Genomic DNA, 23,490 nt, shown 5'->3' with positions numbered 1-23,490 from the left:
AAAAACAACTACAGTAAAGTCTCGTTATATCGATATCGGATATATCGATAGTCCTGGTTATATCGATACTATTTCTATGCACGCACGGAGAAAATTACATGCAAACAGGGTCGGATATATCGATAGTCCCGGTTATATCGATATTTTTTCGGACTCCCTTGAATATCGATATAACGAGACTTTACTGTATTGTGACTCATCCCACCCTCTACCCACTCTTAATTGTTGCATAAATAATAATAATAATAATAATAATAATAATAATAATAATAATAATAATAATAATAATAATTATATATTGCATTTATATACGCCTTTCAAGGACACTTTACAGTCACAGCATCTTTGATTTTCAAAAAAGTAATTACCAAAGTGGCTTTTGGTAATTACAAATATCTTTACAAATATATTATGTTTCCAAAGCATGGTCATTCTTATCAAATATGTGTCTCAAGAGATAAAAACGGACACATTACAAATATGAAACAAAAATAAATCTAATAAAAAATACAATAAAATAAAATAAAATAAAATGGAAATATACTATTAAAAAAGACCCTCCTTCCTAACAAACATAAATTGTGGCTGTTATTCACTTTGAGAAGTATTCCACACGTACCAAGCAGTTCTATAAGGTTTTTATTGTGACAGGATGGATACATTTAGACTACAGATGCTTCGCATCTTACAAACGAGATAGTCTCCGTCATTCGTGAGGTGAATTTGTTCGTAAGTTGCTTCAGTGCTATATTTTGTATGGAATGTATGTTTAAAGGACAACCGACACCATTTTTTTGTTTCCTAACTGATGTCAGAAAAACGTTTTATAGCATCTAAAATACCCAAAACACGCAGGCTGATATTTTTATTCAAAAGCAAAACACCAATAAAAATGAGTTAAAGTGTCCCAAAACTACTTCAGAATGACCTTGGAGAGGCCGAATTTCAGAAGGTCCCGCCCCCTTGTTCGTGATATCATGCCTTGCCTTGCTCTAGAATCAAAACAATGGCTTCAGATTCAGAGAAGATGCTTTCTTGTTACTCATCCAGTTATGAATATGATTCAATACGTCTGTGTAAGCTCGGCTGAAGATGGCTGAAGAAACCTTGTCATCTATGATTCAAATAGTTCTGAAGAGGAAAGCATAAATATTTGCAATCGATTAAAGAAGTCAACCCATATCAAGTCGAGCCGTCAGGACTCGAATGTAGCGTCCCAGAAAATTCACAAGATGGCGCCCAAGCTCCGTTGGAAATGGGCTGATTTGTCTGCTGGGAATTTGTGTCAACTAGTATCGAATAGTAGTCTCGGTGCAACACAGAACGATTCACCATCGTGTTATTTATGTTTTGTCCTTCTAATTTTGCCATCAACACGGATCAACACGAAGTTTTCAGACCAAACAAAGTACCCAAAATGCATTGTGTGTCGCTTTGTCGGTCAGGGGCGTTCCATATGTGACGTCACGTCAGGCACCGTCATCAACTCGAAAACAAGACTTCCTGAATATTCAGCGTGAGTCTTCAAACGTAAAATATAGCTATTTGCCGTGGAAACTTTGTAAAATATGCTCAGTAGAATTCATTTGAAGTGATTTTACAAATTATGGACACAAGTTGTCGGGAGGCGTCGGTTGTCCTTGTCAAACACTAAACCGAAGTATAAAACACAGACGCTCTAACAGTCGTAAAATAAATTATTACCTACTGTCGTATGACATACAGTATATCCCTGGGTCTTCAGTAAGCCGTGACTGAAGCGGCTGGCAATTAATTATTGAATTACGTTCCGGCAGCCATTACTTTTTGTTATGCGTCGCCTCCTCCTCGGCGCCTATACTAGGAAGAGGGATTTTCTCCCCGCCCACACACTCTACGCAGTCAGTCGCAAGCAAGCTCGGCGGATGGCGCTGAACTTGTTGGCAACACTTCAGCATAGCCGTGCGCTGATTGGTCAGCGCTGTTGTCCGTCGCGTAAACATCCGACCTAATGGAAGGCAGTGCGCGATGCTTCACCAAACCAGTACACTATAATTCTTGTTGGGGCATCAGACGATCGTATTTGAAAAAGCGAATGAGTTCCGAATAGACCAAAGTGTTTTTTCACTGGTTGGTCGATATGTAAATCAAAATGATAGCATGATGTTGAATGTTTTATACCACAAATATATTTCCAATTAATCCTCCGTTCATTGGATTGCTAATCCAATTCTCTGTTTTGTTAATATTTATGACCAAGTGAGTTGAGAATTCTTAAAGAGGGTGTAAAAGAGCAACATTTGCCAGAAATAAATTAAACTGTGACTGAGTGTGCATGCGTGCATTTTACTAATATTTACTAATACTCTGTGTGTGCAAATGATGTTAAAATGGCATGTAGGATTTCTATGAAAAATCAAACAAATGACATTTAAAAAAAAGTCATGGAATTCTCTTATAGTGGTTTTCATATCGAGTGAAATGTGTTTATTGATTGATGGTTAACTTAGCATTGCATTTCATATCAAGCAGGAATATGCAACTGATATTTTAGTTCATCTTCTGTATCCACTTCGTAATGTGTATCATGCACCTTCCTTTTGCTGCGGCAATTTCATGGAACAGTCGGAGCCATGCTTTAAATGTCTTTTTAAGTGTATCTTTTTATTTGTTTGCCTCCAGTGGACTGCATAGATCCCAGTTGTTCGGCCCATGGAGTGTGTATTCATGGCGAGTGTCACTGTCAGCCAGGCTGGGGTGGAGCCAGCTGTGAAATTGCCAAGGCTATGTGTCCAGACCAGTGTTCAGGCCATGGCACATACAACACTGAAACCAGTACCTGTACCTGTGACCAGAATTGGACTGGGCCAGATTGTTCCTTAGGTGCGTATCATTTCATACAATGGCCGTAAGTTTACAGTAAGTGTGTGCCTAAGTGGGTAACAGTAAATTGTTGCACAAATAGTAATGTCGAAATTAATTGGCTCATTTCAGGAAACAAAATCGCAAATATAGAGCAATTACACAACAGATTACTTTTTGGAAGGTGTTTACCCAAAGATAAAAATAAGCAAAACATATTTTTATGGTAAATAAAAGTGAGAAAATGTGTATTCTAACATTTAGCATTTTAAGATTCAGATATGCTATACCATGACAACATTCACATGCCTCAAACCTGACATCAATTTGTACAACTTAAAATGAAAGCTTGGGGAACATACACAGCCTGAAATTTCCATCGATCCATCCACTTTCAGTTCTGCTCAAGCATGCAAGGGAAATCAAACATAGGTGCACCATCGGGGCATCAAGGCGGTCTCCAATTTTCACTTAAAGTGGCAAACTACATCTTCAGGGAGATATTTTAGTTTATAGTGTACAATTATACTTCCTGTGCACCATTCTCATCTCATCTGGAACCCCACGGAGTCCATTTCTGCTTCAGCAATGTCAAGCACTGGTGCGCTTCCACTACTCTGAATTTAATAGGAAAGTGGGGAACGCGTTTTGATTGGCTATGAGCTGACTTGTTCCATCTCATAATGGTGCACAATGACACAAACGCCCCCTCCCGTCCAATTCCTGCCGTACAAAGTCGAGGGAAATACCAAACCAAGGAAAACTCCACCCATGTGCACTGTTAGACATGCTTTGCACTGTACTTGTGCTTACCACAAAACAAGGCCCCATTATCTTGACCATCTTTAATCGGTAATAATAATAATAATAATAATAATAAATCATAATAATATAATTATAGTAATATTATAATTAATTATATTGTTATTATTAAAAATAGTATTATTCATTTGCACATTTTTATTATTGGGTGTTTTATTTTTTATTATTAATTAAACATATTAATGACATTGTTATTATATTAGATTAATTAATGTATTTTTATTATTAAAATATTATTATATATTTAAACTTACTAATAATTTCCCCAACGGAAGTCTCTTGAAAAGGACCCAAGACCATCCATCAATCCATCAAGGCATTTTCTATCGTCTTTATCCTTACATGAGTGGTGCTGAAGTCGATCCCAGCTTTCTTCGGATAGTAGCCAATCGCAGGGCAACATAAACAAACAACCTTCTGTGCTCACAATCAAAACTCGGGACACTTTAAAGCAGTGGTCGCCAAACACCAGTCCTCAACCAGCTTGTAGCACAAAATATTTTTTGACCACTGATTTAGATTGTTCCATGAACTTGCCATCCGTGTTTTTGAAGTGTGGAAAGAGTTGAATCCAGGCACGGGAGGCAACAGCCTGAATAGAATGCTGTCCCTGTGTGTCATGATGCCCAGGCACTAAAATGTTGTATATATATATATATATATATATATATATATATATATATATATATATATATATATATATATATACAATAAAGTCTCGTTATATCGATATTCAAGGGAGTCCGAAAAAATATCGATATAACCGGGACTATCGATATATCCGACCCTGTTCGCATGTAATTTTCTCCATGCGTGCATAGAAATAGTATCGATATAACCGGGACTATCGATATATCCGATATCGATATAACGAGACTTTACTGTATATATATATATATATATATATATATATATATATATATATATATATATATATATATATATATATATAAATACTAAAAAAATAATAATAATTTCACAACTTGGTTCACTCATTCGGTGACCCAGTCATTACTGCCTCGATCTTACAGTGCAGGGGCCTTGGGTACAATCCCTGCTCCAGGCTTCCTGTATAGAGTTTGCATGTTCTCCCCAGGCCTGCGTGTGTTTTTCTCCTGACACTCCGGTTTCCTCCAACATTACAACAACATTTATGACAGGCTGATTGAACACTCCAAATCATCCCGAGGTGTGAATGTGAGTGCAGATGCTTGTTTGTTTCTCTGAGCAATGCAAATGGCTGGCAACCGGTTCTGGGTGTCAACTGCCGAGTGCCTAAATACAGCAGGGATAGGCTAAAGCACACCCCACGACCCTCATGAGGACATAGCGGTCAGGAAGATGAATGAATGAAAAAAAAAAAAAATGAATGAATGAATTCATTCATTAATTCATGATTGAATGAATGAATGAATTAATGGCCATTATTTATATGACCTGAAACCCGACAGAAATTGATTAAGGTTGCAAAAAAATGGAAAAAGTGGGGAAAAAAAAACAGAGAAAAAGTACAAATGGAAATAGAAAAATAATTACAAAACCTGGAAATACAGTGATTCGGTATTGGGCTGTCTTTAAAACGAATCAATCACATTCAAACTCATGGTAATTAGTTGTCACCAATTACCCGCCCCCTATTAAAGTGCACGTACTGTAAATATGCATTACTTGTAAATAGGAAGAACGTGGTCATAATCCCATTAAACACGCTTAACCTCTTGTTTCTCTTGAGTTTGTGTCATGTGTTAATGCATATATCATGTATAAATCATCAATTATATTTTAATTTTCTCAACAGAGTTGTGCGAAGTGGATTGTGGAAGTCATGGCATTTGTTATGGTGGTTTGTGCCGGTGTGAGGAAGGATGGACTGGAACTGTCTGCGATCAGAAGGCCTGCCACCCATCGTGTAGCAAGAATGGTGTGTGCAAAGAGGGCAAGTGTGAATGTGACCAGGGCTGGACTGGGGAGCACTGTAATATTGGTAAGTCCATCTTCACTGCACACACAAATACACACACATGCACACATAAACGTGCACACACGCACATCCACAATTGCATGAACACGAACAAAAAAAAATCACACAAAAAAACTAGGAAAAAAGTAATTCTTAATTCATTAATTCATTCTTAATTCATCTTAATTCAACTTATAATAGCTCAAAGGAAATGCAGTTTGCGCGTTGCTATTTAGCGCACACCACAAACAACCAGATAACACGTCGTGATGGCATGTAAGCAGAGATTGAGAGTGAAAAGATATGCACCACTTCAGCTCAGAGTGGGGATGGTGTCTTGGTCAAGGGCACCACAACAGTAGCCAGCAAACAGATGAGCATCTCACCAACTATAAATTGCCAGTTTTTTTTTCTTCTCATATTTGTCCATAGAAACCCATAACCCTATGGTTCCAACACCCTTAAAGATTAATTGCTGCTGGCCAATGCTACTTTAAAATTATTTTACACAAGAAAGTGCATCTTATCTTGTTTCATGACACTAAGGCGATATTATTCTATTATTCTATTCTTTACTCTAAATCCCACATGTTCTCTTTTTTATGCCTGCTGGGTCCCAGACTGACCATTTTTATAAACAATCTTATATAAGATGAAAGTAGTCAGTGAAATTGGCGTCCATAAGTCTACACCCGTTTAGAGATTGGATTGGATTGGATTGGATATGCCTTTATTAGTCTCACAGTGGAGAAATTTACATTTCACAGCAGCAAAGTGATGAAAGGAATGAAAGATGAGAGATGAATAAAGGGATGGAAGAACACGTACGTGCTTGCTTAGTTCGTCCTTAAAAAAATAAAATGAATTCTTCATCCCCATTTTTTTATCCTATCCAGGAGAGTAAAAGCACATATTTTCCTCAACCATAGTCTTATCTCCAATGTATCAATCTCAACTTTAAATAACAACACCATGCTTGCTTGTTACTGTAGCAAAATGGTTCTTCTCTGAAGTGATGTACTCCTGACACTTCTCAGCGTGTAAATGCAAGAACAAATGAATACAGCCACCAAACAAGGATTTATTGCTGAAAAAAAAACACCATTTAACGTGTTTAAAGATTTGCGACAACATGACCAAAGCTGCCACTTTAAATGCTTTTTGTTGTCAAACAGACTGACAGCAATGGTTTCACTGTCAAATAGCTGCAAATTGGTGTCAGTTATTATCGCTCATAATATACGTCACAACCATCCACAGTGGACGGTCACAAATTGCGCACGATTTCTTGAATTTTTCGACCCTCAGGTAGGCCAACTATGGATAAATCTAAGAAAAGAAAAGTGTCTGACAAAAAACAGAACGTTTAATGATACGTGGGCAGATTCGTTCGCCTTCACTGCTGACGAGACGGGTTTACCGGTATGCTTAATATGTCATGAGAAGTTAGCAAACAACAAAGAGTCAAATGTCGCAAGACATTTCCAGAACAAAACACAGCTTTTGCTCAAAAATGTCCGGATGGAGATGAGAGAAAAAGAGCCGTTTCGGAACTGATGCGGAAAGCTGATCAGAGCAAAAATCATTTTATGAAGTGGATGATCATACAGCCCTGATGTGCAGAGGCTGTGCGCTGAGGTGCAGGAGCAGAAGTCACATTAACCAGGTGATAAATATTGTATTTTCCATTTTGCAAATATTCTTTTTTTTTCTAATAGACATTGAGTATTATATTTGAAAGTAATCTTCAACCCAACGTCTTTTTTTCAGAGTTTAAAATGTTTTTGTTGCGTGCAGAAATGTAATTTCGCTTCTCTGTAACAGTTCATTGATTCATAAATGCAACACACTATAGTTTGTTTATGCATATAAACAACGTACAACATTGTAAAAAACAATGATGAAAAGATGCAGTGTTGTCTTCATTTGAAATGTCAAAAGGATTTTGTGGCTCCCAGTGTTTTCTGTTCTGTGGGAAATGGGTCCAAATGGCTCTTTGAGTCGTAAAGGTTGACGACCCCTGACTTAGACACACACATTGAAGCTATTTACAGGGTGCAGGATGCTGATAGAAAACGACAAGATGAGGAGAAATCCATTTTGTTCTGAGTCAATAAGCCCCTTGTTTATTTAGAGAGATTCTACACTGAAGCTGATCAGCAGCTTCACATAAAACAGACAATATTTCTCCAATCTTATCAGCTGGAAACATCACACGGACATCACCGAGACTTTGAGAAACGTTGACCTCATAGTGTAATTTTCTCTCCATTCAGTTCTTTGTAGTTGACGACACTGCCAGTACCTTCTTTCCAACTTGCACGTATGTACTGTGCTGATCCAGTATGAATTCTGTCATTTTTAGCAAACTGTTTGATCAAATCTCTATAATTAGCATACATTTATTAGTTTTCTCAAACTTTGGGTCATATTTTGTATTGACTTCTGAGTATCTGATTGCCTATCATGTGAAATGTGTTGGTATTTTTTTCCCAAACAGCCAATAATCTGCACTAAAGACTTTTTCTTTCTTTCTTTCTTTCTTTCTTTCTTTCTTTCTTTCTTTCTTTCTTTCTTTCTTTCTTTCTTTCTTTCTTTCTTTCTTTCTTTCTTTCTTTCTTTCTTTCTTTCTTTCTTTCTTTCTTTCTTTCTTTCTCTTTAAATAGCTCACAATCCGGATATTAGAGTAAAAGGTACTGTGCTTCTTTTCCCTCTCCCACTGGCCGTTCCTTCTCTTCTCATTCTTTGCTTTTCTCGTCACAATGCTTTTTCTTTAATCAGCATGCATCTGTTGGCACTTATGATCTTACAAAGAAAATACAAAATAATATTTCAACTATCATCAAATCCACCTCATGTAATACTGTTTCCGTGTTTAACTGTGGTTTAGAAGTGGGGCAATGATTTCTGGCATTCTAGGTTAAGTAAGAGTACCCTGACCAAACCAAAATTGGCTTAAGAAAAATTTGCAGATAATAGAACCGCCCCCTCCAACCACTCACCTAAAAATAATTAAGTAATTTTACATTACACAGAAAATTAATGGCTTCCTAGATTAAATGCATGGAAAATGCAAATACGCCCATGTGCATTTTGCTGCTTTACAACGACCAAAACATTATTTAATTAAAAATAAAAAGTATTTGTGTTCCCATGGTCACAGAAATGAAATGTATATTTACTGTTTCAGAGTTGATATTTTTTAAAATACAATGTTATCCATCTCAGTTACTGTACAACAGTCTTGTTTTTTCCCCATGTTTGAAAAGTTGTGCTCTTAATGTGATCTACATCCAAACACAAACTTCTTCATAGCGACGGGTTTCTGTATCCTTGCAATCACCCGGAAACCCACACCGTCAGTGTCTCCAAAATGGCCTCTTTATTTTTAGCACATTGACCTGGAATTATGTTTTTTAAGGGTTGTTAAATATTTAAACACATTGTCGTATCCATTGTTATTCTGCCTGTATTGAAAAGTTCAATTACCTTGTAATATTTATTCAAAGTAGCCTGAGGATAGTTGTGGCAAATGTTTTCCTTCTTTTGACAAGATCACTTTTTCACAGTTATTACATTTCTGATATAGTTGATGAAATCTTGGCCTTGCCGTTGTGTTTATTTTGTGCTTTTAGCTTGAGCCTTCTGTCCCTCTGATGTAATTATACTCTGCTCTTCACCACACTTGAACAGTTGGGCTTGCCGCCAAAACCGTTGGTCACATATATGTGTCTGTCTGTCTGTCTGTCTGTATGTATGTATGTATGTATGTATGTATGTATGTATGTATGTATGCATACATTTATTTATTTTAAAGCGTTTGGTAGACTGTTTTTTTTTTATTTGAAATAAAATTGACTCACCTTGCTGTGGCAGTATTTGAATCACGTTAAGCTAATTTTGATCTCAAAGAATATAAGATAGGTAAACAGCTTGATGTACACGGTTCCATCACAATTAAGTATATATTGTATTTATTTATGTATTCATTTATTCATGTTTGCATGGTCTGTAATTCCTAACATTTTTGGACTTGGACAACTACTTCATTTTCGTACAACAACCTGCTCATTGTCTCCTTTCTAAAGGCGTGTTAACACGTCAACGTTTACTCAGGTCTAGCACCGAGCGAGCCCCGTCTAGCGTTCACACGTACAAAGTTAGCCCCTGAGAACACCTTAAACTGCAGAAAATTAAATCCTGTGGTGCTTTAAAAATTTGTTTCGCAGCAAATGCTAGCTTGTTGAGCAGAACCGATATAAAATGGCACGTGTGAACTCAACAGGTTTAAAAAAACTAATTGCATACAGTATTTCCTGCTCTGTTGTACTTCCGCGATCCTTTCTCTCTCTCACTCCCACCTCTCTCTCTCTCTCTCTCTCTCTCTCTCTCTCTCTCACACACAGAGTTGATTTGTCTGGAAAAGTATCAAACATGTTTTTTCATTATGTCACAAAGTAGGCGGGGTAAAGGAAATACACCTATGTGTATGTTTTTTTTCCCTCTATTTCTGTATTATTCCTATCGTATTGCACAGCCAAGCGAGGCTGCACAGAGGCTCACATGCTTCTCTTTAGTTAGCAGCTTTTACGTGTGAACACACCACAAAATTTACACAGGTGCAAGATACAACATAACAAAAGCACCGATACACCACTTACGTCTTGGGATGCCTGTCTTTTAATGTCCACTTTAATCTTATTGTTTGATGATAATGTTGGTTTTAATAGCCATCCATCCGTCTATCCATTTTCCGTGCCGCTTATTACTCATTAGGGTCATGTGAGGTGCTGGAGCCTATCCCAGCTGTCTTCGGGCACGAGGCAGGGGACACCTTGAATAGGTTACCAGACAATCGCAGGGCACGCAAAGACAAACAACAGTCACTTTCACATTCACACCTTCGGATAATTTGGAGTGTTCAATCTGCCTGCCATGCATATATTTTTGGAATGTGGGAGGAAACCGGAGGACCCGGAGAAAACCCACGCGGGCCCGGGGAGAACATGCAAACGCCACGCAGGGAGACAGCCTTCGCACTGTGAAGCCGGCGTGCTAACCACTCCACTATCAGGCCGCCCTGGTTTTAATATGTCTTCGTATTTTCTTTTGTGTTTTTTCCATTACCCTTAATTTCGGCAAAAAGTCAATACTTTTTTTGTTCTCATTTTTCATTTTTACGTACTCAAAGATCAAACTCTTCCACACCCACAAAAAGCATCTCTCTGTCTCAGTCTCTGTCTCTGTCTCTCTCTCACCCCCTTTCTCTCTGTCACCCCATCCAGTCAGAGGCCTTAAATAAGCAGTTTTATTACACATCATTATGCCACAGATGTCGCAGCGCTGACTCAAGGAATGGTCCCCAGAGTTGTTACTCATGAAGTTAATATTCGTTTCTCCTGTGGCAAATATGTTGTGTGGGTGTCTGTGTGCTTATGGTATGGCGAAGCATATATTGTGACCAACAAAAACACATTAATTTTATTCAAGGCATTTTGTTTCCACAAATCCGCGTGACAAAATCTTGAGGATATTTTTGTTTTTTTTGCGATTGATTCACCACCATCACCTTATGTTGCAGCATGTGACAATGCAAAGCTCTTCATAGCATGATTCCTTGGAGGTGTAAAAACAATCAGTTCTCGCATGGACAAGATACTCATCACCCATTCTGTGTGTTTTGGACCCTTTCGGTCATCCGCAGACAACAGCTTGTTCCACAACAATTTGGCACAGCTTTTGAGAGCATTTGGCACACCACACACAGGCAACAACCAAATCAACTCTATGCAAAGGTATTGCACTGCGTGGAGCAAATGTTGGCCACCATACACTCTGATTGGTCATCTGAACCTACACCACACCCCAGGAACCTCATAGTAGTAAATCTACACATTTGAGAGCCCACTTTCGTTAGGGACAGTCTCCTCCACACTTTTGCAAAGATCCCAGTCCAAACAACATATCATTATAGCACTAATGTGAATGGATGGATTTCCTCGACAAATGCTCACTCACACAGATTTACACAGATTTGTGAAAAAAAAAAATATTTGACAGAAAAACAGACACAGGAAAAAAAGTTGTTTTAGTGCTGATCATATGAAAAAATGGAGCAAATTCCCAAAAAATCGTTTGTGTCTGTTTTTTAATTGTTTCTGAATGCCTACATCAAAAATAGTGACTGCTCTTCTTTCTCTTTACTTGGTGGCCACACTGTCATGATCTCAGCTCTTCCTCATCTTCTCTTCTTTTGGCTGCAGATTCCATCTCTCTGTTCATTGCTGAGTGTATTTGCCGTTTTAGTTCAATTTAGTTTTTCCCTAATTTTCCTCCCTCTCTTCCTCGTGCCCTCTCCTTTTCTCAGGATTTAAAGGTAATCTACTCACGTTAAAGGCTCATTTTCCAGGTTGACTATCCTCAAGTACAAACATGTCGAATGCTATGTTTGTTTGTTTGTCTATTTAGCTCTTGTAAAATTGTATTTATTTATGTGTTTATGTTTGTATTTATTTCTGTATTAATTTATGCATGTATTTGCTTGTTTATTTATTTAAATTATTATTTTATTTTATTATTTTTATTTATATATTTACACTCAGGCGATCATAGGAAAATCAAATCCTTTGAAAGAAAGAGCCCAAATTGCATCGTCAGTTCCCTGAAATATGATATGAGCACACTGAAGATGTTTCATATACTGCTGGATCAAACCCTCCTAAAACAAACTAAGTGGACTTTAGACTGAAGATAATGAAAAAGAAATATTTTGTGGTATGTGGTATACATACCACAAAATTATTGATCTATAAATTATTGTTATTTAACACAGCAACTGTTTGTAAAAAGCGACCTGGGCAAACAAATTCATTAAAAAAAAGTATGTTCATCAATCAATTGAATGTTTATGAATTCCCTCAAGGTATAATTTAGGCAAGAATTATCAGGTCTAGAAATGAGGAATTATTTGTGCAAAGTAATAATGATTTATGCAATGCAGTGATACCTTGGCTTGTGAACTTAATTGGTTCCCAGACAGAGTGTGTAAGGCGAAAAGTGTGTATCCCAAAAAATAATTTCCCATAGGAAACCAGTAAAATGAGGATAATTCATTCCCAGGTCCCCATAAAATATACTTTTCTACTTTCTAATTTTCTAAGCCTTAAAACTACATAAAATATACATTATTTTATGTATAATAAATGTGATATGGTATTATAATTAGTGAAATAAACTGTACTCTATAATTGTTGTTGTTTTTATTTACCTTTTTGATGGACGATGACGGCTTGATAGAATGGAGTGTGCGGTTTCCTCAGCATTAAATATTTGATGTGGAACATAGGCTTCTTTCACCATCTTGAGGAATGATCCCTTGTAGGTGCTTTCTCTGCAATAATTTTACTAGTTCCTCATCAATTGTGTTCTGTTTAGCTGGATTGATTTTTTTCAACCTTGCAGTCTACACTCTGCCTTTGAACTATCAAAGTTGAAACGAGTCCCAATTTCACTGTTTTCTATCCATTATGTATGTATGCATTTATTTATTTATTTATGTGTTTATGGTTGTATTTCTTTATGCATTAATTTATGCATTTATTAGCTTGTTTATTTATTTGTTTGTTTATACAGTAAAGTCTCGTTATATCGATATTCAAGGGAGTCCGAAAAAATATCGATATCACCGGGACTATCGATATATCCGACCCTGTTTGCATGTAATTTTCTCCGTGCGTGCATAGAAATAGTATCGATATAACCGGGACTATCGATATAACCGGGACTATCGATATATCCGATATCGATATAACGAGACTTTACTGTATATTCATGTATTTATTTTATTTGGTTTACCATCTTTCTCATGTTATACTTGTTTATTCTTGTACTTGCCTTTTAATTATATTAGTTTTATGTTTATATATGATTTGCATTTTCTTGGTTAGGAATTGAATTGCTATTCACACACAGCACAGTCTAAAATGTGCCATTGTGTTTCTCTTGCACTCGGGAACCTGATGTTTATGTTTGTGTTCAGTTTGCCATTTGCTGTCCCTCTGTCTTTACGCTTCCCTATCCTGTGCACCCACCCTTCTTCACCTAAAGCTCCATCCCTCTATGTTTGTCTTTTTTTTGTCTTCAAACCTGTAATTTGTCCGTCCCCGACTGGCATACATTACACTTGTCTGCATCAAAAAAGAAACAAGTCATCTTGTCCCATGGGCTCCTGTTCTTCTTTTGCATTGCTATACAGTAAAGTCTCGTTCTATCGATATCGGATATATCGATAGTCCCGGTTATATCGATAGTCCCGGTTATATCGATACTATTTCTATGCACGCACGGATAAAATTACATGCAAACAGGGTCGGATATATCGATCGTCCCGGTTATATCGATATTTTTCCGACTCCATTGAATATCGATATAACGAGACTTTACTGTATTTTCTTTTTCCTGTTTTCCTTTTGCAATGCGACATATTGTCTTTTTTATGCAGAACAGTGTTTTGGAGTTGAAGAAAAGGGTGTTGATGAAGCAAATGAACTTCATCTTGAGGAAAGGTTAATAGTTAATAGTGGTTGCCAGGTTTTTAATTTAAGTTGGATTTGGAAAATGTGTTCCGCAGGCTTTGCTGAAGTGAAATGTTTGTCATATAGTGATTTGCCATTTCCACCAACTTTCCAAAATGTATATTGGTTGAAGCCTATTTCACACCCAACTGGTTTCCGGTGATCCCATCCTATTCATGCTGCTGCAACTCTGAAAATATTTTTTTTATGATGATTTTTTTTATCTGCCCAGAGGGATGTCCAGGTCTCTGCAACAACAATGGCAGATGTACCCTTGAGGCAAGTGGTTGGCACTGCATCTGTCAGTCAGGATGGAGAGGAGCAGGATGTCATGTCGCCATGGAAACTCTTTGTTCAGATAGCAAGGACAATGAAGGAGGTATTTTATCCTATCGACACAAATGGATGAATGGTATTTCACATTACACAATTATATGGGCAAATTGAATCGGTGAAGTCAGAACACATTTAATGTCATAGTAATTTGGTACCATTACACAGCGAAAAACTGATAGTTTTGTAAATTTGAACAGGACATAACAGTCTTAATAGTACGAATCCAACATATTCCACTGAAAGTAACTAACCTTGCAAGGCAGATAAACTGATGAAAACACCTAGTTATCTAGTTTATAGGCATGAATCAAGTGTAGACAGGAATCTAAAAGGACAACGACACCACTTTTTTGTTTCCTGATATCAGAAAAGCGTTTTATAGCATCTAAAATACCCAAAACACGCAGGCTGATATTTTTCGGCCAATGAAAAACCCCATTAAAAATGACTTAACGTGTCCAAAGACGACTTCAAAATGAAACTGGAAATGGCCAGTTTCAGAAGGTCCCGCCCCCTTGTTCGTGACGTCACGCCGGGACGTCTTTGCCTTGCTCTAGAATCAAAACAATGGCTTCAGATTCGGAGAAGATGCTTTTTTGTTACTCATCCAGTTATGAATATGAGTCAAACGGTTCTGAAGAGGAAAGCATAAATGTTTGCAATCGATTAAAGGAGTCCTCCCATATCAATTGGAGCCGTCAATGGCATCTGGACTGAAATGTACTGTCCCAGAAAATGCAAAAGATGGCGCCCAAGCTCCGTTGGAAATGGGCTGATTTGCTGGGAATTTGTGTCAGCGAATATCAAATAGTAGTCTTGGTGCAACACACAACGATTCACCATTGCGTCATTTATGTGTTTTCCTTTTAATTTTTCCATCAACACGGATCAACACAAGGGGCGTTCCAAACGTGACGTCACTTGAGGACTCGTCACCAACTCAAAAACAAGACTTCCTGAATATTCAGCGCGAGTCTGAAAACGTAAAATATAGCTATATGCGGTGGAATATTTGTAAAATACGCTCAGTAGAAGTCATTTGAAGTGATTTTACAAATTATGGACACAACTTGTTCGGAGGTGTCGGTTGTCCTGTAACTGTAATAAATGAAAAAAAAATCATCAGCAGATGATGCTCAAAACCACTGTCAATCCAAGCCGGAGAAATAACACGAGCGAACAAAAGAGAGAGAGTGTCATGATCTGGTTGGCGACCAACGGGGGGCGCTGTCGGCCCCGCCTGCACCTGCACAGGTGCTGGTCGTCCCGATCAGATTGGCGACCAGCGGGTAGCGACGTCAGCCCTGCCGGCAGCCTCGCAGGTGCTGGTCGTTATAATCAATGACACTTAAAAAGACACCTGGCACGATCATCCGGTGCCGATTCATTGTTTGTTTGCTGCTTGGTTGCAGCATGCATTGTGTACGTGTTTGTTTAACCTTGGCGGACTTTTACACTTGGTTTTCTTTTGCTACTTTGTATTTTTTCCATTCAGATCATTTTGATGTTTTACATTTTGTTCCTGCTGACTTTATTTTAATACAATTTGTCAAACAACCTCCTGCTCCCTCCTGCCTGCTTTTTGGGATCCGAACCCGCCATAACCACCTCGCAAAACGTGACAGAATGAATCGGCCAACCATCGGATCCCGCAGGTACATCGGACCCGTCTCATTTCCACCCTGTGCCTGGCAATGCTACGTCCACGTTAGCGCAAGCCTCGTCGAGTTTGAATTGCGTCACTCGACGAGCCGCAACGTCCACGTAAACGTCCGGCCGAGACCTCCTTCCAGGTGGCCGTCCAGGGTGACCCTGGGTGACTGGCATTGCACGCCCACGTCCAGCCACGCTGTCGTCGTGCAAGACGGATTGAGTCTCATCCACGACGAGCCGTGCAACGTCCGCGTCAATGTCAGTCCGAGACCCCACTCACCGCTGGATCCCGGAGCGGCTCTGGACCCGTCTCGTTCCCCCGGAGCCGGGCAGTTCACGCCCACGTCGGCGTCCGGCCGAGACCTGGTCCCATACGGCCGTACGGGGTGCCATTCTGCGCCTGGCAGTCGACGTCTACGCAGAGCCATGCGCCGTCGCGTGAACGTGCGAGAGGGATCGCACTCACGCCCACGACGATCCGTGCCGCGTCTTCGTCCACCCCAGGCCGAGTCCCGTTCCCATCAGGCCGCCGCCCGTCTTATGCGGGAGAGGCCGAGGTTGCCCTCTCCACCGACCGTTCCCTGGCGAGTGGACCTTTTGGGAGACTGTTGGGACTTCTGGAAGCAGCCCCTTGAAGGGGGGGTACTGTCATGATCTGGTTGGCGACCAACGGGGGGCGCTGTCGGCCCCGCCTGCACCTGCACAGGTGCTGGTCGTCCCGATCAAATTGGCGACCAGCGGGTAGCGACGTCAGCCCTGCCGGCAGCCTCGCAGGTGCTGGTCGTTATAATCAATGACACTTAAAAAGACACCTGGCACGATCATCCGGTGCCGATTCATTGTTTGTTTGCTGCTTGGTTGCAGCATGCATTGTGTACGTGTTTGTTTAACCTTGGCGGACTTTTACACTTGGTTTTCTTTTGCTACTTTGTATTTTTTCCATTCAGATCATTTTGATGTTTTACATTTTGTTCCTGCTGACTTTATTTTAATACAATTTGTCAAACAACCTCCTGCTCCCTCCTGCCTGCTTTTTGGGATCCGAACCCGCCATAACCACCTCGCAAACCGTGACAGAATGAATCGGCCAACGATCGGATCCCGCAGGTACATCGGACCCGTCTCATTTCCACCCTGTGCCTGGCAATGCTACGTCCACGTTAGCGCAAGCCTCGTCGAGTTTGAATTGCGTCACTCGACGAGCCGCAACGTCCACGTAAACGTCCGGCCGAGACCTCCTTCCAGGTGGCCGTCCAGGGTGAAACTGGGTGACTGGCATTGCACGCCCACGTCCAGCCACGCTGTCGTCGTGCATGACGAATTGAGTCTCATCCACGACGAGCCGTGCAACGTCCGCGTCAACGTCAGTCCGAGACCCCACTCACCGCTGGATCCCGGAGCGGCTCTGGACTGGTCTCGTTCCCCCGGAGCCGGGCAGTTCACGCCCACGTCGGCGTCCGGCCGAGACCTGGTCCCATACGGCCGTACGGGGTGCCATTCTGCGCCTGGCAGTTCGACGTCCACGCAGAGCCATGCGCCGTCGCGTGAACGTGCGAGAGGGATCGCACTCACGCCCACGACGATCCGTGCCGCGTCTTCGTCCACCCCAGGTCGAGTCCCGTTCCCATCAGGCCGCCGCCCGTCGTATGCTGGAGAGGCAGCGGTTGCCCTCTCCACCGACCGTTCCCTGGCGAGTGGACCTTTTGGGAGACTGTTGGGACTTCTGGAAGCAGCCCCTTGAAGGGGGGGTACTGTCATGATCTGGTTGGCGACCAACGGGGGGCGCTGTCGGCCCCGCCTGCACCTGCACAGGTGCTGGTCGTCCCGATCAGATTGGCGACCAGCGGGTAGCGACGTCAGCCCTGCCGGCAGCCTCGCAGGTGCTGGTCGTTATAATCAATGACACTTAAAAGGACACCTGGCACGATCATCCGGTGCCGATTCATTGTTTGTTTGCTGCTTGGTTGCTGCATGCATTGTGTACGTGTTTGTTTAACCTTGGCGGACTTTTACACTTGGTTTTCTTTTGCTACTTTGTATTTTTTCCATTCAGATCATTTTGATGTTTTACATTTTGTTACTGCTGACCTTTATTTTAATACAATTTGTCAAACAACCTCCTGCTCCCTCGTGCCTGCTTTTTGGGATCCGAACCCGCCATCACCACCTCGCAAAACGTGATAGAGAGATGTACCTGAGAGACTATTTGTGTGTTTGTAAATTTTTATTGTGTCACCTGATGTATACCTGGGTTTGATAAACACACTGTGAAAAAAATTGTAGTTCAGATTTAATGACTTGACATAACTCTTTCCATCCATCCATTGATCTCTTCACTACTTTTAATCTGCTTCTTACCAATTACTCCTTCCCGATTCCCATTCCTTTGTTCTTGCTGGATTGCAAATCATCATCATTCATTACTTCTTGGTAATTTTCAAATAGTTTTCCTCCCAAATCAGTTATCTAAATTAACCTTTTGTCTTACATCCTCTTAATTCAGCTCATAATTCTCGAGTTTTTTTTGTTATTGGTTTTTAATGTGTGTTTCAGATGGCTTAACTGATTGCATGGATCCAGACTGCTGTCTACAACCGTCCTGTCAGAGCCAGTTGTTCTGCAAAGGGTCACCAGACCCAATGGCAGTACTGAGCCAGTCCTCTTCCTCACTGGCTCCTCAGCAGGTTTGGACAGCCAAGCATCAAGTTCATTTCTCATGGAAAATTATTACATTTATTAAAATTCCTAATAAAGATAGCAAGCGTTCTTGTCTTGTTGTGTTGTTTTTGTCCTTGAATTTTGATTGCATTTCATCCTTTATTCAGGCTGCCAGGTCTTTCTACCAGCGCATCCACTTCCTCATTGGTCCGGAGTCCACTCATGTCATTTCTGGTGACAATCCATTCAATAAAAGGTAAAAATCCAACAATTCAGACAGGTGTAGCGTATCATTCTTCCAGTGAATTTCATCTCTGAGGACTGTATGGCACTGTCTTAGGACTATATAGCACATCCGGCTGATCTGAATCACATTTTAAATATTTTGTTGTATTTATACAATGCAGTCATGAAACTAGATTTAAGATCTCAGTATTCTATGCAAGATTGATTTCTACAAGACCTGACTGTGTGCTGAGGCTATATATGAAGATCCATAGTATTCATGAAAATGTTTCTTTAGCCGTCATCTGTACTTCTTTGAAGGTGCCGGACATTTCGCTCCTTGTCCGAAGAGCTTCGTCATAGTATTCTTTTTATTATTTGTAGTACTTTAATACAGTGATACCTCAGCTCACGAACATAATTGGTTCCCATGAAGAGTGTGCATGAAGAGTGAATATTAAGAACATGATAAAAACCAAAACTGTAAAAAATATCAGGCTTCTACATCTTTAATTTTATTCATTTTAATTCCCATCTAAATCTTTTCATCACAGACCATCAAGGCCAACACCTAGAAAATGCCTCTTTCAAGTGTGAACAGACCACGCCATCAGTAAATCAAATAATATTTCTCCATTTGAGGTTTTTTTCACTGTTCATTTACTTTGATGATGCACATGGGTCCAAGCCAGATACATTTCTGGAGTCAGGCTCTGCACAGAGGAAATCATCCGGACGAAATGAAGGTGTTCATCGGTGACACAACTCCTATGTGGTGTTTTGTTCATCTTCATTAACAAAAACAGTTCAGAACACAGAGAGCATTTGCGCAGCTTGGGCACGGAGTTCGGGCAGCGTGTCAGGGAGGTAATTACGCAGCACCGACAGAGTCGTGGCATGACACTGCAGCTCAATAAGCTCCATTTGGAGATTGCTTGGTGCGTAATTCACATCAAACGTGAAGGGCTTGCTAAAAAGTTCAAATCTACGTTTTTGGCCTTCAAAGTCGGCAAATCGTCGGGCAAACTCCGCGCCAAGTAGAATGAGTTTTTCAGTGAACTGTGCTGCCGCAATTGCGGGATGATTGCCACACATGGAGGCTGCCACACATCGAGCCTGCTACATTTCCCTTCTGTACATATTTTTTAAGACACCAACGAAAGGTGTCGCGGACAGGCACTGCCCCTTCTATTGCTTAGCAGCAGCTAAGCTGAGCTTCCTGCTCCACATCGAGAACTCCCGCCCCCAACACCGGCTGCTCTCCTATTGGCCTAGCGTGAAGTTGTCACAGCGTTTTGATGCTCTCATTAAAAAAAATATAAATCGGGCGTCAAGGCATCAAACGCCACCCTTGCGCGACGCTCTGCGCCTCAGCGCGGACTTGCGCTCCGTCGCTGACGTTGCACATACACAGTGAATGGCTGCGCTGACGCCACCGAGTGCTTGACGCTTTCATCGTGTAAGCACCTTTAGCGGTACGTGCGCTGTATAACGGGCCGGCGGGCCAGATGGAAGACAGATTTGAAATCATCTCGTGGGCCAAATATAATTGTAGCGTGGGCCAAAATTGGTCCCGAAAATATGGTCACAATTGTACTTTCTCGAGTGTCAAATGAGTTATTCCATCTGAGTTCATACTCATGATGATCTATAGGTCCATTTCCAGCATAAGAACTAAATACATTACACAGTACTGTGTTGTAAAGCAATATATGCAGTTGTGTATGTACATGATTCAGCAAATTCCAACACCACTAAAAGATCACTTCAGAATTTACATCAAAACAATAGTAATAAGTAGAAAATCTACAAAGTATAAAGTAGGATTGACGTTTTCAACTGATTATAATCATTAACATTGACAACATTTTGTGTGTGTGTATGTTTCCACATGCATGTACTCAAAAAGTTTTCAAAGAGATCAATTCAAAAATTATTTTCACTTAAATCATCAATTATCAGTGATCAACAATTCCGCAAATTGCTTCAGAACATGTAGTAAAACAAATTGACAGCCGAATAGGACCCAGAGACATTATTGTCAACTGCCATAAGAATGTTTAATTTTCAGGTAAAAGTTTCATTTCACTGACTCGTCAATTTAGCGTGGTGAAGGACATGGTCGTTCACAATCATCCTTGGGCCAAAATTATTTTGTGCTTTATGCTCTTGGCAGGGTGACCCTTGGCAAAATGTTTGAAGATGACGGACCAGAGTAAACACAGATGTGTGTTAAAATTATGGCTGCCAGGTGATTTAAAAAAAAATGCACGATTAATTGATCGGGGTATTTAATTAATTCATTGAATTTATCTATTTTTAATCACATCTAAAAACTACCGAGAAAACCCCCATTTTCATTTTTAAATCATTACATTTCTTAGGCAGACCAGAAGAAAAAAGAAAACGATTAAGCTATTCTTCTTTGTAAGGTTATCGTTCATAAGGACACAGTATTATGCAGAGTTGTACATATAACAATTTAATAGATAAGTGATAATATTTATAGTTGTGCGGGAGGAAGGGCGGTTCTCCTTCCTAGTGGAGCATGACACTAAATAATTAAGAAGCACTGCTTTGAGGATACAGAGCCTGGATACTCTGATGTGTGCTCTTCTAGCTCTTCGGTTGAAGTCAATGAGGTGATTGAAAAGCTTATCTGTGGAAAACCCCCAGTGCTTAATGAGCTCCTTTTCTGGATTTTTGAGGGTGTTCTGGTAGACATACCACTGCGCTATTGTGTGGACATCTCGGAGAGTGCCTATGGAACTGCATGCTGGAGTTGTGCTCTCTCCTTTTCTGAAGGGTTACCAAAGGATGAGTTTCAAATACAGAGAAATCACACTCTGTCAGGTCTATTCGGAGGTGCTGGGGAGGAGGGTCCGTCAAGAAGTTGAATATAACATTCCGGTCGAGCAGTGTGGTTTTCCTGGCACAGAAAAATCTTCACGCTCAACAAATTCCTTGAGGGTCCGCAGGTGTTCGCATGACCTGTCTACATGTATTTCCTGGATTCTGAGAAACTCTTCAGCTATGTCCCTTTGGGGACTTGTTCACGCAGTGTTAGAGGAGTGCGGGTACAGAATCCACTAAACCTGGCAGTTTGGTCCCACCGCTCTCAAGTTTTATTCCACATTACTGATAGTCAGTCTAATTTGTTTCCAGTTGGGGGTTGGACTCTGCATGGGATGCCCCTGTTTAACGGTTCTCTTCATAACCTCTATGGACGGAATTTGAGGGATTAAGCAGATCCAGCTTTGTGTAAAAAGATTGGGATGAAAATCAGCACCTCAAAATTGGAGCCCATAGTCTTCAGTCGATAAAAAATGGGGAAGAGTGCCCTCTCCAGGTTGGGAATGAGGTTGCCCCAAATGAAGAAGTTCTTGGGGTCTTCTTCACCAGTGAGTATAGAATGGAGCATGAAAAAGACAGGCGGAAAAAGTGCTCTGTTAACTGTGATGCAGGCTGCCACGGTGAAGAATAAGTAGATTTGAAATGTGAAGAACACAGATCTACCGTTGTCTGACCTACCTACCCTTACCAATGGTCACAAGCTGTAGGTTGTGATAACAACAACAACATAACTAATAATGGTGGAGAGACTATGTCTAAAATCTGACTGGTGGTGCGCTGTTTCCTCTGAAAGCGTTGGAAGAATTAGCTGGTGAGAGGGAAGTGTGGGCTTCTCTGCTCAATTTTTGAGGTATTGATTTTCATCACAGTCCTTTTACATTCGGCTGCAACCACTCCAGTGAGACTTGCAGACCGTGGCATAATGTCGATAACAGTACCATCATTTGCAAAAAGCAGAAATACAATACTGAGACCACAAAGCCGGATCGACCCAACCCCTCAAATGCACCTATAAATTCTGTTGAAGCTACTGATTATTTTTTATTAATTCAACAAAGTAACCAATGCACATTTTGAAATTGAGAGTCGTTGATTGAATAAATAATGCAAAATTATGTTTTTTTCAAATTGTACGCAGTTTCATGCATTTTCTTCAGATGAATGGGAATAACGAGAGCAGTTAAGCAAATAACAATGTCCTGATTTCTTCCCTTGCAGCTTGGTGTCAATAATCCGGGGTCACGTTTTGACTGCAGATGGAACACCCCTGATTGGAGTCAATGTGTCCTTTGTCCACTACCCTGAACATGGATACACTATCACACGCAAAGACGGCATGTGCGTATATGAGCATATGATATTTTGCATACATTAAATATCAATTTAATGTAAGTGTTTTAATGTGAAGCTATACATTAACCCATTCACTACTGGCCATTTATTTCCAGCAAACCCATATTCCTGTTTTTGAAGCAGTTTGACTTGTTTTTTTAGGACCCACAGAATATGGTGTTGTATTGACACTAATCACACCAAATGAAAGAATATAACCAAAAAGTTTGATTCAAC

The 23,490-nt window shown here is 40.3% G+C and overlaps 1 protein-coding gene across 1 annotated transcript in view; it reads left to right on the top strand.

The window, feature by feature from the left end:
- The window catches only part of LOC148892058 (teneurin-3-like), a 244,330-nt gene that overhangs the window by 127,717 nt on the left and 93,123 nt on the right, over positions 1-23,490 (top strand). Inside the window, exons 11-17 of the mRNA XM_089006884.1 lie at positions 2,662-2,862; positions 5,462-5,647; positions 8,290-8,316; positions 14,429-14,575; positions 18,739-18,869; positions 19,011-19,099; positions 23,140-23,259. Of these exons, the coding sequence (XP_088863010.1) occupies positions 2,662-2,862; positions 5,462-5,647; positions 8,290-8,316; positions 14,429-14,575; positions 18,739-18,869; positions 19,011-19,099; positions 23,140-23,259 (901 nt within the window). The remainder of the gene's footprint in view (positions 1-2,661; positions 2,863-5,461; positions 5,648-8,289; positions 8,317-14,428; positions 14,576-18,738; positions 18,870-19,010; positions 19,100-23,139; positions 23,260-23,490) is intronic.

This window comes from Hippocampus bargibanti, linkage group LG10, assembly GCF_051943395.1.
Source record: "Hippocampus bargibanti isolate YZ-2025 linkage group LG10, ASM5194339v1, whole genome shotgun sequence".
Taxonomy (NCBI): domain Eukaryota; kingdom Metazoa; phylum Chordata; class Actinopteri; order Syngnathiformes; family Syngnathidae; genus Hippocampus; species Hippocampus bargibanti.
This window is presented reverse-complemented; position numbering and strand designations above follow the sequence as displayed.